Raw genomic sequence first — 19,477 nt, 5'->3', positions numbered from 1 at the left:
CAACGTGTAACTGATACAGCGTCAACGTGTAACTGATACAACGTCAACGTGTAACTGATACAACGTCAACATGTGACTGATACAACGTCAACGTGTAACTGATACAACGTCAACATGTGACTGATACAACGTCAACATGTGACTGATGCAACGTCAACATGTGACTGATGCAATGTCAACATGTGACTGATGCAACGTCAACGTGTGACTGATGCAACGTCAACGTGTGACTGATACAACGTCAACGTGTGACTGATACAACGTCAACATGTGACTGATACAACGTCAACGTGTAACTGATACAGCGTCAACGTGTAACTGATACAGCGTCAATGAACCTCTAAAGATGTTATGCATTTGTATTTCCCCCTTTTTAATTTTGCAATAATGTAAATGTTTCATTTAATGTGACCTATTTACCTGTGCGCTTTATTGTGGCAGGTCCCATGGTGAGCCGGGGATGGAGTCTCTTGAAATGTATCCATTTCATTTGTAAATTACCATCATAAATTAAAACGTGTACATAGATGTGATTTGAAATGTAAATCATATAGTGTTTATACAGCTATTTCAATTCATTTGATATATGTATAAACCATTTTGAAAGCCTATGCGTGAATACTATATTAGCTTCCTTTCACATTCCATACCTTCATTCATTTGAATCTGGAAGTTTAATCTGCTACACCAGAGGATTGTTCTGTAGACTAGAGGGGGGGTCCTCAGGATGTTTACCACCTGGGCGTCTCTCTGCAACCACAAGCTCCTGATGGATGAGTGTGTTAGTCAGGGTCTGTGCGCGCGTGCGTGCGTGTGTGTGTGTGTATGTCTTTGCTTGCGTGTTTGTGTTTTCCTACTGCTAATTTCTCCTGTTTGAGGTATAAAGGTTCTCTCCAGACAGAGAATGCACCTTCCCTGTGTATCTACCTCTAGACCCGCTCCCTCTCTGCTCTATAGCTGGTTACCTCTCCCTTCTACTTTTCTGTTGTTCATTTGTTATTTTTAAGATACATCATCTGTGTGGAGTCATCCAGGGAACATAAACTTGGCACCAATCACAGACCATGAGGATATACAGTACCTTGCAAAAGTATTCACCCCCCTTGGCATTTTTCCTATTTTGTTGCATTACAACCTGTCATTTAAATGGATTTTTATTTGTATTTCATGTAATGGACATACACAAAATAGTCCAAATTTAGTTTCAAAATTCAACAACAAAAAATAACGGAAAAGTGGTGAGTGCACATGTATTCACCTCCTTTACTATGAAGCCCCTAAATAAGATCTGGTGCAACCAATTACCTTCAGAAGTCACATAATTAGTTAAATAAAGTTCACCTGTGTGCAATTGAAGTGTCACATGATTTGTCACATGATCTCCATATATATACACCTGTTCTGAAAGGCCCCAGAGTCTGCAACACCACTAAGCAAGGGGCACCATCAAGCAAGCGGCACCATGAAGACCAAGGAGCTCTACAAACAGGTCAGGGACAAAGTTGTGGAGAAGTACAGATCAGGGTTGGGTTATAAAAAAAAATCAGATACATTGAACAACCCAACGGAGCACAATTAAATCCATTATTAAACAATGGAAGGAATATGGCACCACAACAAACCTGCCAAAAGAGGGACGCCCATCAAAACTCACGGACCAGGCAGGAGGGTATTGATCAGAGAGGCAACAAAGAGACCGAAGATAACCCTGAAAGAGCTGCAAAGCTCCACAGCAGAGATTGGAGTATCTGTCCATAGGACCACTTTAAGCTGTACACTCCACAGAGCTGGGCTTTACGGAAGAGTGGCCAGAAAAAAAGCCATTGCTTAAAGAAAAAAATAAGCAAACATGTTTTGTGTTCGCCAAAAGGCATGTGGGAGACTCCCCAAACAGATGGAAGAAGGTACTCTGGTCAGATGAGACTAACATTGAGCTTTTTGGCCATCAAGGAAAACACTATGTCTGCCGCAAACCCAACACTTCCCATCACCCCGAGAACATCATCCCCACAGGGAAGGGTGGTGGTGGCAGAATCATGCTGAGGGATGTTTTTCATCAGCAGGGACTGGGAAACTGGTCAGAATTGAAGGAATGATGGGTGGCGCTAAAAACAGGGAAATTCTTGAGGGAAACCTGTTTCAGTCTTCCAGAGATTTGAGACTGGGACGGAGGTTCACCTTTCTGCACGGCAATGACCCTAAGCATACTGCTAAAGCAAAACTCAAGTGGTTTAAGGGGAAACATTTAAATGTCTTGGAATGGCCTAGTCAAAGCCCAGACCTCAATCCAATGGAGAATATGTGGTATAACTTAAAGATTGCTGTGCCCCAGCAGAACCCATCCAACTTGAAGTAGCTGGAGCAGTTTTGCCATAATGAATGGGCAAAAATGTAGTGGCTAGATGTGCCAAGCTTCTAGAGACATACCCAAAGAGAGTTGCAGCTGTAATTGCTGCAAAAGGTGTCTCTAGATAGTATTGCCTTTGGGGGGTGAATAGTTATGCACGCTCAAGTTCTGTTTTTGTCTTATTTCTTGTTTGTTTCACAAATCAAAATATTTAGTATCATCAAAGTGGTAGGCATGTTGTGTTAATCAAATGAGACAAACCCCCTAAAAATCCATTTTAATTCCAGGTTGTCAGGCAACAAAATAGGAAAAATGCCAAGTTGGTGAATAATTTTGCAAGCCACTGCGACACACTGCTCATCACACAGTGGCCTTTTAAAATGTTCTTTGGTTGCCGTAAAATGTCTCTCCTGTCTCCATCAATGCAATCCTGTCATCCAGTGGAGGCTTTGGCTCTGGCTGCATGCCATTCCAAAAAGCTCCTCCCACTCCAGAAGTCCCTGATTTGTTGGTCAGTGGTCAATGTGAGTTGATTGGTCAGTTTGACCTCCCCGCGCCCCCCTCTCTGTCTCTGATTGGTGTGTTTGTGGGTGTAGGAGGGTCCTTATGTGATGCTGAAGAAGAACTGGGAGATGTTTGAGGGGAATGACCAGTTCGAGGGCTACTGCGTGGACTTGGCCTCAGAGATCGCCAAACACATCGGCATCAAGTACAAGATCGCCATCGTCCCTGACGGCAAGTACGGAGCCAGAGACCCCGAGACCAAGATCTGGAATGGCATGGTGGGAGAACTGGTCTATGGGGTAAGGATGGAGGGAGGATGGGAAGGAGTGATGTTTGGAAATTGTTACTTTTAGTTCCTTTCATCTTATCTTGGAGTTTGATGTAGTTCTACTGAGGATAGTTAGTTCCTATTAAACAAAGTTAATCTATATTGTTAGATACTGTCATGGTACTTTTTAATTAGACAGACAAGACATTTCAGCCCATTTTTTAAATTGTATTATTATTATTTTTTACATTTGAATTCATCAGGGACTGCAGCACCCTCAGCACCCCTATTATCCAGGAGATGTGCCTAAAGCAGTGTTTCTTAATCCTGGTCCTGGGGACCCAACGGGATACATTATGCTTTTACCCAATCACTACACACCTGATTCCACTATTCAACTCATGATCAAACCTTTCATTTGTGGAATCAGGTGTGTAATGCTAGGCCAAAATCTAAAATGTGCACCCTGGGTCCCCAGGACCAGGATAAAGAAACACTGTCCTAAATAACACAAACTGGGATCATGACCTCTCAGACTAGTTATTATTTAACATAGTTATCTAACCCAAGGGTGGTAAACTATCTATCCAATATCCCGGTGCATTGAAAATATGGTACTGGAACTGACCTTGTGTATATATACAGAACAAAAATATACATGTAACATGTAAAGTGTTGGTCCCATGTTTCATGAGCTGAAATAAAAGATCCCAGAAATGTTTCACACACACAAAAAGCTTATTTCTCTCAAATGTTGTGCACAAATTTGTTTACATCCCTGTTAGTGAGCATTTCTACTTTACGAAGATAATAAATCCACCTGACAGATGTGGCATATCAAGAGCTGATTACACATGATCATTACACACCTTGTGCTGATGACAGTAAAAGGCCACTGTAAAATGTGCAGAAATGAATGTTAACGTATCTATCATAAGCTTCCTGCAACGTTGTTTTAGAGAATTTGGCAGTATGTCCAAACCGTGGTCACAACCGCAGACCACGTGTAACCATGCTAGCCCAGGACCTCCACATCCGGCTTCTTCACCTGCAGGATCGTCTGAGACCAGCCATCAGCTGATGAAACTGTGGATTTGCACAATTGAAGAATGTCTTCACAAAATGTCAGAAAGCATCTCAGGGAAGCTCATCTGCGTATTCGTCTTCCCCAGGGTGTTGACCTGACTGCAGTTCGGCCTCATAACCGACTTCTGTGGGAAATGGTCACCTTCAAAGGCCAGTGGCACACTGGAAAAGTGTGCTTTTCATGGATGAATCCCGGTTTCAACTGTACTGGTCAGATGAAAGACGTTTGGCATCATGTGGCTGAACGGTTTACTGATGTCAACGTTGTGAGCAGTGCCCCATGGTGGGGTTATGGTATGGAAAGACATAAGCTACGTACAACCAACACAATTGCATTTTATCGACGGTCATTTGAATGCACAGAGATACCGTGAAGAGATCCTGAGGCACATTGTCGTGCCATTCATCCACCGCCATCACCTTATGGTGCAGTATGATAATGCACGGCTCCATTTCGCAAGGATCTGAACACAATTCCTGGAAGCTGGAAATATCAAAGTTCTTACATTGGCCTGCATAATCACCAGACATGTCACCCATTGAGCATGTATGGAATGCTCCGGAAAGAATGTGTATGACAGCCTGTTCCAGTTCCCGACAATATCTAGCAACTTCACACAGCCATTGAAGAGCAGTGGGACATTTATTCCACAGGTCACAGTCAACAGCCTGAGCCACTCTATGCAAAGGAGAGATGCCGTGCTGCATGAGGCAAATGGTTGTCACACCAGATACTGACTGCTTTTCTGATCCACTTCTTTCTTTTTTTATCTGTGACCAACAGATGCATTTCTTTCTTCCCAGTCATGTGAAATCCATAGATTAGGGCCTAATGCATTTATTCAGTTGACTGATTTCCTTGTAGGAACTCTAATATTACTTACTTTATCGTGTTCTTCTTATTTCCTATTTTTATATCTCGTGTTTTTTTGTTCTACCTTGTTAATTTTTTTATCACAATGTTATTGATTACCACATTGTTGGGTTTAGAGCGGCAAGAAAAGCATTTCACTGTATAGTTGTGCATGTGACTTGAAACTTGAAACTTGAAAGTATTGTGTCTACTCTACCCTTGCTGGCTTTCACTTTGGAAACATCTAACCCCCGTCCTGTCTCTGACCCCCATCTAAATAATAGCTCTAGACTGCTGCTTGATTTTCTCTCTCGTCCACTGTGCTTAATTCATCCCAGGATTCAGTCATATTTTCTCCAGCTGCCTGCCAGCAGACACATTGGAATAGTGACTGTAATCAGTCGATGACTAATCTACTTTGTACATTTTCGAAAGTCAGGCTTCTCTCTGACTATATCAGTGGTGTGTGTGTGTGTGTGTGTGTGTGTGTGTGTGTGTGTGTGTGTGTGTGTGTGTGTGTGTGTTCTACTCCAGCGACTGTACATGAATGTGTGTTCTCGCTCCGTAAGCACATTTTACAGAATGAGTCATTACCAGTCACAGAATTCATTCACTTTGAATAATTCTAAACATTCCCAGTCGTGTCCAATCATTGATCTGTTCTAGCTGAGGGGAGATAATGTATTTATCTGTCCCTCATCTTCTTTCCCTCTCTCTCGCTCTCTTACTTTCTCGCTCTCTTACTTTCTCCCTCTCTCGCTCTCTTACTTTCTCCCTCTCTCGCTCTCTTACTTTCTCCCTCTCTCGCTCTCTTACTTTCTCCCTCTCTCGCTCTCTTACTTTCTCCCTCTCTCGCTCTCTTACTTTCTCCCTCTCTCGCTCTCTTACTTTCTCCCTCTCTTTCTCTCTTACTTTCTCCCTCTCTCGCTCTCTTACTTTCTCCCTCTCTTTCTCTCTTACTTTCTCTCTCTCTCGCTCTCTTGCTTTCTCTCTCTCTCGCTCTCTTACTTTCTCTCTCTCGTTCTCTAACTTTCTCTCTCTTACTTTCTCCCTCTCTCGCGCTCTTACTTTCTCTTTCTCGCTCTCTTACTTTCTCTCTCTCTCGCTCTCTTACTTTCTCTCTCGCTCTCTTACTTTCTCATTCTCTCACTTTCTCTCTCTCTCGCTCTCTAACTTTCTCTCTCCCTCTCTCGCTCTAACTTGCTCTCTTACTTTCTCCCTCTCTCGCTCTCTTACTTTCTCCCTCTCTCGCTCTCTTACTTTCTCTCTCTCTCTCACTTTCTCTCTCTCTATATATTTCTCTCCTTCTCTCTCGCTCTGTCTGTCTCACACACTCTGTTTCTCTCTCTTCAGCTCTATTGTTCCCTTTGTCTATTTCTTAATTCTCTCATACTCTTTCTTCTCTTGTAGGGAAAATGCATGTATTATGTACTGTATTGTTGATTTATATGAATCCAAGGTGAATTGTCGCAGCACTAAAATAAGGATGTTTTCTCCCTGGTGTATGTGGTGGATAGGAAGACAGACCTTGATGGTTGATTTGTATTCTGGTTTCCTGTGTCTGGCCTTTATGAATGATTTTCTGTCTCCCTCCCCCGCTCTCCCTCCCAATCTCTCCCCCTCTCTCCCATCCCTGACTCTCCTTTTCCCTAACCCCGCCCTTCCCCCCGTCCTGTAGAAAGCAGAGATAGCAGTAGCCCCTCTGACTATAACCCTGGTACGTGAGGAGGTGATAGACTTCTCTAAGCCCTTCATGTCTCTGGGCATCTCCATCATGATCAAGAAGCCCCAGAAGTCTAAACCTGGAGTGTTCTCCTTCCTGGACCCTCTGGCCTACGAGATCTGGATGTGCATCGTCTTCGCTTACATAGGGGTCAGTGTGGTGCTGTTTCTGGTGAGTGTGTGTGTGACCACAATCAGTTGAATCAGCTGTGTAGAGCTGGGCTAGAATAAAAGCCTGGACACCTTGTAACCAGCCCCTTTCCTCTGTCCCCAGGTGAGTCGCTTCAGTCCATATGAGTGGCATGCAGAGGAGCCAGAGGAAGGCTCTACTGAGCCAGGCCCCACTGACCAGCCACCCAATGAGTTTGGCATCTTCAATTCACTCTGGTTCTCACTGGGGGCCTTCATGCAGCAGGGCTGCGACATCTCACCACGGTGAGTGTGTGTGTATATGTGTGCGTGACTGTGTATGGGTGCATGTGTGTGAGTGCTTGTCTGTGTGTCTGCCAACCCATCTGTCTCTAATGTCAGAGTGCGTTTGTCCTGTGTCAGAAACTGTTGGTCATACTGAGTGTTGTGATTCAAACCAGTTGACTCAGTGTCAGACAGCCTCTCTCTATTGTACTATTGTGACATACACTGGTGTCCAGTGTGAGACGGGAGCGAAAGATGTGTCAAAGAAACACACACACACAACAGCACACTAAGTATGACCCCTTGGTCAGCCTTCATTTTGTGTGGGAGACTGGCGGTTTGCTGCATATTAAACTTTAATGCTTCAACGGGGGAAAAAGTCATGCTTTATTTTTAGAATATTTATAAGAATATAGCATTTTATTATTGATAACCTCAGAATGCAGTTTAGTGAAATATTAATGTCCACCATCCACATACCTTTAGGGAGAACATCTGAGAGAGAGAGTGAGAGAGAGAGAGAGAGAGAGAGAGAGAGAGAGATTTCTCTGACGTGTTAAAATATTCTTTATTGGGTCTGGGAGCCCACCACACAATACATACTCATGCAAAACCATAGTTACACATCAATTAAAAACACAACTCCAATTACTCCTCCACAGTAACTAAACACAACAATCTCTGAATACTCCATATACTCATAAACAGATAAATAGTTGGCAAACTCAACCCTCAGTCTTTCTGCCAACATGCCCTCCAGCATTCCCACCACATCCACAGACCCCTGTCCCCGGATACTGTTCTTTCGGGTCTTCCATATCGCTGATTTTGCTGCCCCTAACACAAAATTAAGCAACACAACTACACCCTTTTGACTAAACCTGTACTTTGGCCCAAATATATGCAGTTGGGAAGGGAAAACCTCTCCCAATGCTGAGAACCAATTAGTGATCAGTTCAATCATCCGGACCAACCTGGAACACTGTAAAAACAAATGTACCCGAGTTTCAGACTCAGCACAGAATGGACACCCCTCCCCAACAGTAGGATCCAGGTGTACCAGATACATATTGGTGGCTATGGATCCATGTATTATCCTCCATTGGAGGTCAGCTGTCCTCTTATCAATAGGCAGTTTGCATAATGATCGCCAACAGCCTTTTACCCTTCAGGGAAGAGGCATGGGACACCTTTACACATATTCTGTACATGGCCTTCGTTCCCACCTCCTTGAACTCCCCCAGCTCTGGGGTATCGAAGGAAAGCAGCATCCCCACATCCTCCTCGAATGCCCCCGCTGCAGCTCTAACAATCGGTGCAGGGAACACATAACACATAATCCTGACCCTCCTTCCACCGATCAGATTTGGAAGTATCAGTCACATACTGCAGATTAAGCATTAGCAAGGAGTCACAGACCTCAGCGATGACCTTCCTTAGTAGGCGAGATGATCGGATCCCCGCTCTTTCTCCCAGCTCCTCCAACAATCTATTCCTGTTCCGCATCAGATGACCCAGCTTGGTACACCCCACGCCTAACAGGCATGAACGTAGGCTAGCTGAACCCAGAACACGGGACTGGATGGCAGTGTTGTGAAAAAGAGGCACTTCAAAAAGCCACATCCCTGGTGGCGTGCCGGCCTTACGGGACTTGACAAGAACTCCAAGCCTGCATAACAGACTCATAAAATGGAGTCAGGCCAGGCAAATCACCCCCTCCAGCTTTAAGAGGAAAAGGTGTTTGTCTAAGCCCAAACAGCCACCTCCTCATCAATGTGTAGGCTGTGTCAACCCAGCTAGAACCGTCACTCTACAACAGTCTCTGGGCTGCTAGAGCCGTCACTGTACAACAGTCTCTGGGCTGCTAGAGCCGTCACTGTACAACAGTCTCTGGGCTGCTAGAGCCGTCACTGTACAACAGTCTCTGGGCTGCTAGAGCCGTCACTGTACAACAGTCTCTGGGCTGCTAGAACTGTCACTGCACAACAGTCTCTGGGCTGCTAGAATCGTCACTGTACAACAGTCTCTGGGCTGCTAGAACCGTCACTACAACAGTCTCTGGGCTGCTAGAACAGTCACTGTACAACAGTCTCTGGAGTCTCTAGAGGAAATGTCCACCAGGCCTTGCCCACCCTCGTACAGTGGCAGGTACAAGGCTGCAGCTTTAATCCAGTGTTGTCCAGACCAGAAGAAATTGACATGGGTCCTCTGAAGCTGTTGTATCAGACCCTTTGGTGGCTGCAAAATCATTAGTCTGTGCCACAGGGTAGAGGCAGCAAGATTATTTGCTACCAGTACCCTTCCACTATAAGACAGCTGGGGCAGCACCCATTTCCACCTTGACAGTCTGGCACACACTTTCTCCACTACACCCTCCCAGTTATTTTTCTGAAAGACATTGTAGTTTAGAAAGAAAAGAAAAGTCTTCATCCCATCTCTGCCCCACTGAAGCCCCCCTGGTAACCGTGGAGCGGACCCCATCTGAAGCTGACCTGCCCACGGTGCTTCACTCTTTCCCCAATTGACTCTAGCTGAGGAGGCCCCCTCACTCCCTGTAATAAAAACTGTCACGTCATCTGCATACGCAGACAGTGCTATCGTGGGACCCTTCATTACACCTGGCACAGAGAAACCAGTAAGCTTCGCTCTTAAAAAACAAAGCATTGGTTCAATCGCCAGACTATGTAACTGCCCTGAAATTGGGCATCCCTGCCTGATGCCCCTTTGGACAGGGATGGGGCAACTCAAACCACCCCCCACCTTCACCATACACGAGGCCCCAGCATACAGTTAATGCATCCAAGACAAAAAAACATCCCCAAACCCAAAGGCTTTCATTGTTTTAACTTCTTGCGTCGAGCAATCCCGTATCCGGGAGCGTAATCATAGCCTCAAGCTCATTACCATAACGCAACGTTAACTATTCATGAAAATCGCAAATGAAATTAAATAAATATATTGGCTCACAAGCTTAGCCTTTTAGCCAACACTGTCATCTCAGATTTTCAAAATATGCTTTTCAACCATAGCTATACAAGCATTTGTGTAAGAGTATTGATAGCTAGCATAGCATTAAGCCTAGCATTCAGCAGGCAACATTTTCACAAAAACAAGAAAAGCATTCAAATAAAATTATTTACCTTTGAAGAACTTTGGATGTTTTCAATGAGGAGACTCTCAGTTAGATAGCAAATGTTCAGTTTTTCCAAAAATATTATTTGTGTAGGAGAAATCGCTCTGTTTTGTTCATCACGTTTGGCTAAGAAAAAAAAAAGAAAATTCAGTCATTACAACGCCAAACTTTTTTCCAAATTAACTCCATAATATCGACAGAAACATGGCAAACGTTGTTTAGAATCAATCCTCAAGGTGTTTTTCACATATCTATTCGATGATAAATCATTTGTGGCAGTTTGGTTTCTCCTCTGAACCAAATGGAAAAATGCACACAGCTGGAGATTACGCAATAATTTCGACGGAGGACACCAAGCGGGCACCTGGTAAATGTAGTCTCTTATGGTCAATCTTCCAATGATACAAATACATCACAATGCTGCAGACACCTTGGGGAAATGACAGAAAGTGTAGGCTCATTCCTGGCGCATTCACAGCCATATAAGGAGACATTGGAACACAGCGCCTTCAAAATCTGGGACATTTCCTGTTTGAAATTTCATCTTGGTTTCGCCTGTAGCATCAGTTCTGTGGCACTCACAGATAATATCTTTGCAGTTTTGGAAACGTCAGAGTGTTTTCTTTCCAAAGCTGTCAATTATGTGCATAGTCGAGCATCTTTTCGTGACAAAATATCTTGTTTAAAACGGGAACGTTTTTTTATCCAAAGATTAAAAGAGCGCCCCCTATATCAAAGAAGTTAAACATGTACTGGTGGTCAATACGATCAAAAGCCTTCTCCTGATCCAAAGAAAGTAAACCCACATTTACATCAGACAGTTTACAAATGTCTAAAACATATCTTATTAGAAACAAGTTGTCAACAATAGAGCGATCAGGTACACAGTAGGACTGGTCCTTGTGGACCAACAATCCCAGATACTCTTTCAACCTGTTTGAGAGACATTTAGAAACAATTTTATATTCTGCGCACAGCAAAGCAACAGGTCTCCAATTTTTTATGAGAGCCAAATCCCCCTTTTTTGGCAACAGTGAAAGCACCACACGTTGACAGGATACAGGAAGAGAACCCTCATGAAAAGATTCAAACACCACTTCATTAAAATCCTCCCCAATAGACCCCCAAAAGTGCTTATAGAAATCAGATGGTAAACCATTGATGCCAGGGGCTCGGCCTGTAAGGGTTGTCGTCGGTGGAAGAAGGAGAGGACCAAAGCGCAGCTTGGTTAGTGTTCATCTTTTTAATAAGAAACTGAACACTGTCGTGGAAATTTCCTCTATTTACCAAATCATGAGAGCAAAATAAATAAATAAATAAAAGAAAATAAATACAGTTGGGAAAGAGGTAGTTGTTGGGGCTAAATTATAGGTGGGCTATGTACAGGTGCAGTAATCTGTGAGCTGCTCTGACAGCTGGTGCTTAAAGCTAGCGAGGGAGATAAGTGTTTCCAGTTTCAGAGATTTTTGTAGTTCGTTCCAGTCATGGGCAGCAGGGAAGTGGAAGGAGAGGCGGCCAAAGAAAGAATTGGTTTTGGGGGTGAACAGAGAGATATACCAGCTGGAGCGCGTGCTACAGGTGGGTGATGCTATGGTGACCAGCGAGCTGGCATAAGGGGGAACTTTTATAAAGGCCATGGCATGTTGATGCATTTCACTGTCATCAGTGGTCACCATCCCATCAGGGAGAAGAAGGCAGACCATCTGTTTACGTTGCAATGTCGACTGTCCTAGGTTTTTTTTAAGCACTAGGAGCATCCATATCCTTGAGGGAAGCGAAACGAGACCTAATCAAGGCACCCTTCACTCTTTCATGTAGAAACGACCTCAGTTCATGTCTCTTGTCCTGTAATTTCATGACTAATCCAGGGTCATTCTGAGTGAGCAGCTTCAATTCAATAGAGTTGATGTCCTGTTCAAGGGCCCTGATAGAGCAGTATACCTTTGACAAAATAATTGTATTTGGGCCTTCCAACCTCCCAGCATTGTCTCTAGAACCTCCCACCATTGTCTCTAGAAACTCCCACCATTGTCTCTAGAACCTCCCACCATTGTCTCTAGAACCTCCCACCATTGTCTCTAGAACCTCCCACCATTGTCTCTAGAACCTCCCACCATTGTCTCTAGAACCTCCCACCATTGTCTCTAGAACCTCCTACCATTGTCTCAAGGACTCAACATTCCCTTTTGTAACCCTCCATTTTTCCCAAAACAACAAACCTTTCACAAAACATGACATCATGTAACAATTTAACATTAAAATACCAGTAAGGTGATGACCTTCGTGGACAGGACAAGTGAATATCAACAGTAACAATATGGTGGTCAGAGAAACCTACAGGAGTAATGTCACACCTTCCAACCCTACTACAGTAATGCTCAGATACATACAACCTGTCTAACCTTCCAACCCTACTAGAGTAGTGATCAGATACATACAACCTGTCTAACCTGTCTAACCTTCCAACCCTACTACAGTAGTGATCAGATACATACAACCTGTCTAACCTGTCTAACCTTCCAACCCTACTACAGTAGTGCTCAGATACATACAACCTGTCTAACCTTCCAACCCTACTACAGTAGTGCTCAGATACATACAACCTGTCTAACCTTCCAACCCTACTACAGTAATGCTCAGATACATACAACCTGTCTAACCTTCCAACCCTACTACAGTAGTGCTCTGATACATACAACCTGTCTAACCTTCCAACCCTACTACAGTAATGCTCAGATACATACATCCTGTCTAACCTTCCAACCCTACTAGAGTAGTGATCAGATACATACAACCTGTCTAACCTGTCTAACCTTCCAACCCTACTACAGTAATGCTCAGATACATACAACCTGTCTAACCTTCCAACCCTACTAGAGTAGTGATCAGATACATACAACCTGTCTAACCTGTCTAACCTTCCAACCCTACTACAGTAGTGATCAGATACATACAACCTGTCTAACCTGTCTAACCTTCCAACCCTACTACAGTAGTGCTCAGATACATACAACCTGTCTAACCTTGCTGTACTGACATGACCTTCATTAACTTTTAACCATGTGTACTGCCTAACTTTTGCATTCCTTACTCTCCACACATCAGAAAGCTCAAACTCAGTTAATAGACCAGACAGGCAGGTAGCTGACCGCAGGTGAGGTTCTTCAGCAGTGCGGTCAACAGTAAAATCCACTGTACAGTTCCAGTCCCTCCCTAAAACCATACACCCCTCTTGGTCACACTGTCTTAAGGTTTCCTTTATTTGATCAAAAACAACAATACGCTCTGTACCCTCATTAGGAGCATAAACATAAAAAATAAAAAACAAGAACCCCATAACATCCACCTTGACCAATAAAACCCGACCCTTGACAATCTCCGTTGTAGATACCACAGTCACCCCTAAGCCTGAGGAAAACAAAATTGCCACCCCAGCACTGAAATTAGTACCATGACTGAGTACATGCTGCCCCTCCCACCACATACCCGTTAACCTCATTTTCCTCATCACTATGTGTCTCCTGTAGGAAAACTACATTAAGCCTTTTCTGTTTTATTACTTCTAATACCCAAGCCCTCTTATTCCTGTCCCTTCCCCCATTAATATTGAGAGAACCGACCCTTAGAACCTCCATATAGAAAAGAGAAAGGAAAAGCAGAAGAAACCACAGAGAAACCAGACAAAGATAAAAAATAAAAAAACACCCTATGAGGCATGATCATCATCATTGTTTTAATTTTCTCTTAACCTGACCATGTTTCCCATTACCTTTTGCTGCTGTGACAGCAGTAACACTACTCACTCAACTGGTCTAACCCCACCGTCTTCTGTAGCATCACAGCTGACCGCACAAACTTATCAACATCAAAAAAATCTGCCAATTTCACAGATTTCCCAAAAGTCTGATCCAGAAACCCATTTACCTCCTCTAGATTGTAAATTGAGTCCTTACCAGCTGCTATCGTATCAGGAGAGATATCCATATCCTTCTCCTGATCCTGATCCTCATCAACTGAGTCCACAGACCCCTGGCTCCCCTCTACCACATCACTTTCAACACTCCCCACTTGCACCCCATCACTCGTACCAGGCATCTCCTCCACTACCTGGGAGACTAGCCCCACCTGAACCCCATTACTCGTAGTGCGAATCTCCTCCACCAACTGGGAGCCTAGCTCTACATGAACCCCCTCCTGTACCCCATTACTCGTAGTGGGCATTTCCTCCACTACCTGGGAGCCTAGCTCTACATGAACCCCCTCCTGTACCCCATTACTCGTAGTGGGCATTTTCTCCACTACCTGGGAGCCTAGCTCTACATGAACCCCCTCCTGTACCCCATTACTCGTAGTGGGCATTTCCTCCACTACCTGGGAGCCTAGCTCTACATGAACCGTACTGTGCAACTCCTCACCAGTCTGAGGAAATGGCTCTTCAGATACATCCTTACCATCTACAACAATATTTTTCTGCTGCAAAACATTTCCCACTCACACTCAGGAATCCGGTACCTGGGCTTATTCAGGTTTTCTGAGGCTGTTTGCAACCCAACAGGACAATCTTAATTGAACTTGCAAACTTCCCAAACCGCAATAACTCGCGCTCCAATAGCTCATTGGGAATAAACGGTGATACATTCGAAATCGTTACCCTTGTTGATGGAGAAAAAAGCGCCATAACTTGAATTAACATACCTTTAAGAAGTACGCCATGCTCAACCATACGATCAACCAGACACTCTTCTTTAAGAAGTACACCATGCTCAACTATACGATCAACAAGACGCTCTTCTTTAAGAAGTACACCATGCTCAACTATACGATCAACAAGGCGCTCTTCTTTAAGAAATACACCATGCTCAACCATACGATCAACCAGACACTCTTCTTTAAGAAGTACACCATGCTCAACTATACGATCAACAAGGCGCTCTTCTTTAAGAAGTACACCATGCTCAACTATACGATCAACAAGACACTCTTCTTTAAGAAATACACTATGCTCAACCATACGATCAACCAGACACTCTTCTTTAAGAAGTACACCATGCTCAACCATACGATCAACAAGGCGCTCTTCTTTAAGAAATACACCATGCTCAACTATACGATCAACAAGACACTCTTCTTTAAGAAATACACCATGCTCAACCATACGATCAACAAGGCGCTCTTCTTTAAGAAATACACCATGCTCAACCATACGATCAACCAGACACTCTTCTTTAAGAAGTACACCATGCTCAACCATACGATCAACAAGGCGCTCTTCTTTAAGAAATACACCATGCTCAACTATACGATCAACATGACACTCTTCTTTAAGAAGTACACCATGCTCAACTATACGATCAACAAGGTGCTCTTCTTTAAGAAATACACCATGCTCAACCATACGATCAACAAGGTGCTCTTCTTTAAGAAGTACACCATGCTCAACTATACGATCAACAAGGCGCTCTTCTTTAAGAAATACACCATGCTCAACTATACGATCAACCAGACACTCTTCTTTAAGAAGTACACCATGCTCAGCTATACGATCAACAAGGCGCTCTTCTTTAAGAAGTACACCATGCTCAACCATACGATCAACAAGGCGCTCTTCTTTAAGAAATACCACCACTGCTACCAAATGCATAGAAGAAAAGGGATATCACCAAGAAAAGGAAAACTGAAAGAAAACCCAGGATATCTAACTCTACACAACACTCGCGCTAGCACTCACTCAAACAATTCCCAGCATGCACCAAACACTCCCAGCATGCAGAGAGAGAGAGAAAGCGAGAGAGAGAGAGAGAGAGAGAGAGAGGGACCGACCTTCAGCAGGTACAGTATCTACCACTTAACCAGAGTATTTTAGTACGTGGAAGGTACTTTTTCGACAGACTAATGGGCCGATTCACTTTATCACATTCTCTTTCTCTCACTGACACTCTGACACACACACAGGTCAACACTGTTTTACTCACTCACACTCAGGAATCCGGTACCTGGGCTTATTCGGGTTTTCTGAGGCTAATGGACATATTATGTAGCTTTACATCAGCCTTACATGATCAGCTGCCTGTGTTCTGTGCATTAGGACACACACACACGTACACACACACACACACACACACACACAGACACACAGACAGACAGACAGACACACACACACACACACACACACACACACACACACACACACACACACACACACACACACACACACACACACACTGCATTACCTCTATACTGTAACATTTGAATAATCTCCAAGCTCTGAAGGAGTGGCACTTGCTTTTTTTGAGAAAGTAACTTTGTGTGTGTATGGGTACATGCGTGCTTGTACGTGTGTTTGTGGTACAAGTCAATGTTCCATTACCTGAGGGAAGAGAACATTGAATGAGGACCGGGTGATTTGTCTTCTGAATTTTACCTGTCTCCCAGCCCTCTATCTAACTCTCCTCCCACTCCTCCCCTCTCTCTCTGTTTCTCTCCACCTCTCTCTCTCCCTCTCTCTCCTCCCATTCTGTCTGTTTCTCTCCACCTCTATATCTCTCCTCTTTCTCTCTCTCCCTCCCTCTCTTCCCCTTCACTCTGTTTTTCTCCACCTCTCTCTCCCTCCCTCTCACTTGAAATCACCTGTCGACTCCCACTAATCTCCATGAGTTTGAGTGACAGTCCAATTCCAGCCTCAGCCCTCGTGATGGCAGACACACACACACACACACACATACATACATACACACACATAATCATACACACACCTGCTTGTCCCCCTGTCCCCATGTGTGAATGGGAGTAATAACCGTCCCACAATTATATACTAATCTCATACGTATACTATAGCCAATGTTATACTATAGCCAACGTTATTCTGTAGCCAATGTTATTCTATAGCCAATGTTATTCTGTAGCCAACGTTATTCTGTAGCCAACGTTATTCTGTAGCCAATGTTATTCTATAGCCAATGTTATACTATAGCCAACGTTATTCTGTAGCCAATGTTATTCTATAGCCAATGTTATTCTATAGCCAACGTTATTCTATAGCCAATGTTATTCTAAAGCCAACGTTATTCTATACCCAACGTTATTCTAAAGCCAACGTTAGCAATTTAACCTCTCTAGGTTAGGGGGCAGCATTCGGAATTTTGGATTAAAAGCATGCCCAAATTCAACGGCCTGCTACTCGGGCCCAGAAGATATGATATGCATATAACTGGTAGATTTGGATAGAAAGCACAAATAGTGTCTGTGAGTCTAACAGAACTGATCTAGCAGGCGAAAACCTGAGATAAATCCATTCAAGAAGTAGTCTTTTTTTTGTTTTGTAGTTTTCTATACAATGCCATTACAGTAGCTATTGACTTAGGACTCCATTTGCAGTTCCTATGCCTTCCACTAGATGTCAACACTCTTTAGAAATCGTTTCAGGCTTGTATTCTTATAAATGAGGGAGTAAGACCAGTCTGAATGAGTGGACCTTAACTTGTCGCAGAGCTTTTTCAGGCGCATGTGCATTTCTTGTTTACCTTTTATATTGACAATGTTATTGTCCGGTTGAAAGATTATAGATCATTTAGGCTAAAAAACTACCTGAGGATGGAATATAAACATCGTTTTACATGTTTCTATGAACTTTACGGATCCAATTTTGATTTTTTTGTCTGATTGTTTTGACTGAGTTTGAGCCTGTGGATTACTGAAGAAAACGCGCTAACAAAACTGAGGTTTTTAGATATAAAGAGACTTCACTGAAGAAAAGGAACATTTATTGAGTAAATGAATGTCTTCTAATTGCCACCATATGAAGATCATCAAAGGTAAGGGATGAATTTTATCTCTAGCACTGAGTTTTGTAACGCTTCTGCTTGGCTGGTTACTGTTTGTAATAATTTGTCAACTGGGCTATGTTCTGGGCTAGGTATGTTCTGGGCTAGGTATGTTCTGGGCTATGTTCTGGGCTAGGTATGTTCTGGGCTAGGTATGTTCTGGGCTACGTATGCTTTTGCGGGAAAAGCATTTTATAAATTCGACACTGGGGTTGGTTTAACAAGAAGTTAGTCTTTAAACCTATGTAAAATATGTTTTGTTTTCTGAATGTTTATAATGAGCATTTCTGTAATTGAATTTGGCGCTCTGCAACCTCATTGGATGTTGGCCAGATAGGACGCTAGCGTCCCACGTACCCTAGAGAGATTTTAAATCACCCCATAATGTCACTACCAGTCCACCTCTATATGAAGCCTATTCTCTAAAATACAGATAGGTCGTCTCATTTCTGGATCAATACAGTCTGTAGCTAGGCGGTCTCATTTCTGGATCAATACAGTCTGTAGCTAGGCGGTCTCATTTCTGGATCAATACAGTCTGTAGCTAGGCGGTCTCATTTCTGGATCAATACAGTCTGTAGCTAGGCGGTCTCATTTCTGGATCAATACAGTCTGTAGCTAGGCGGTCTCATTTCTGGATCAATACAGTCTGTAGCTAGGTGGTCTCATTTCTGGATCAAGACAGTCTGTAGCTAGGTGGTCTCATTTCTGGATCAATACAGTCTGTATTGATCCAGAAATGAGAGGTCTCATTCTGGATCAATACAGTCTGTAGCTAGGTGGTTCCATTTCTGGATTGAGTATGAGTGCTTGTGATGTGTGTGTGTTGTGATCTGGGGTTTCTAAGTATATTGGTAATACTGTGTTGTGAGTGTATTGAATGTCTATAGGATCATTTGTATTCAGTGTCAGTCCCTGTTTCCCTGCTGGCAGTGATCACTGCAGTCTGAGAAGGAGCATCCTCTCTCTCACCACACAGTCCTATACTTAGACCTTAGAGTCTCTCTCTTCTCTCTCTCTCTCTCTCTCTCTCATCTCTCTCTCTCTCTCTCTCTCTCTCTCTCTCTCTCCTCTCTCTCTCTCTCATCTTCTCTCTTCTCTCTCTCTCTCCTCCTCGTCTCTCTCTCCTCTCTCCTCCTTCTCTCTCCTCTCTCCTCTTCTCTCTCTTCTCCTCCTCTCTCTTCTCTCCCTTCCTCTCTCTCTCTCTCCCTCTCCTCTCTCTCTCTCCCTTTCCTCTCTCTCCTCTCTCCCTTCCTCTCTTCTCTCTCTCCTGCCTCTTCTCTCTCTCTCTCTCTCCTCTCTCCTCTTCTCTCTCTCTCTCTCTCTCTCT

The 19,477-nt window shown here is 43.6% G+C and overlaps 1 protein-coding gene across 2 annotated transcripts in view; it reads left to right on the top strand.

Moving 5' to 3' along the window:
• LOC109884250 (glutamate receptor 4-like) overlaps positions 1-19,477 on the top strand; it is a 147,939-nt gene that overhangs the window by 93,089 nt on the left and 35,373 nt on the right. For both annotated transcript variants that reach the window (XM_031791159.1, XM_031791158.1), the window contains exons 11-13: positions 2,944-3,150; positions 6,737-6,952; positions 7,055-7,215. In XM_031791159.1, coding sequence (XP_031647019.1) covers positions 2,944-3,150; positions 6,737-6,952; positions 7,055-7,215 — 584 coding nt within the window. The remainder of the gene's footprint in view (positions 1-2,943; positions 3,151-6,736; positions 6,953-7,054; positions 7,216-19,477) is intronic.

This window comes from Oncorhynchus kisutch, linkage group LG15 (genome assembly GCF_002021735.2).
Source record: "Oncorhynchus kisutch isolate 150728-3 linkage group LG15, Okis_V2, whole genome shotgun sequence".
NCBI classification, from domain to species: Eukaryota; Metazoa; Chordata; class Actinopteri; order Salmoniformes; family Salmonidae; genus Oncorhynchus; species Oncorhynchus kisutch.
This window is presented reverse-complemented; position numbering and strand designations above follow the sequence as displayed.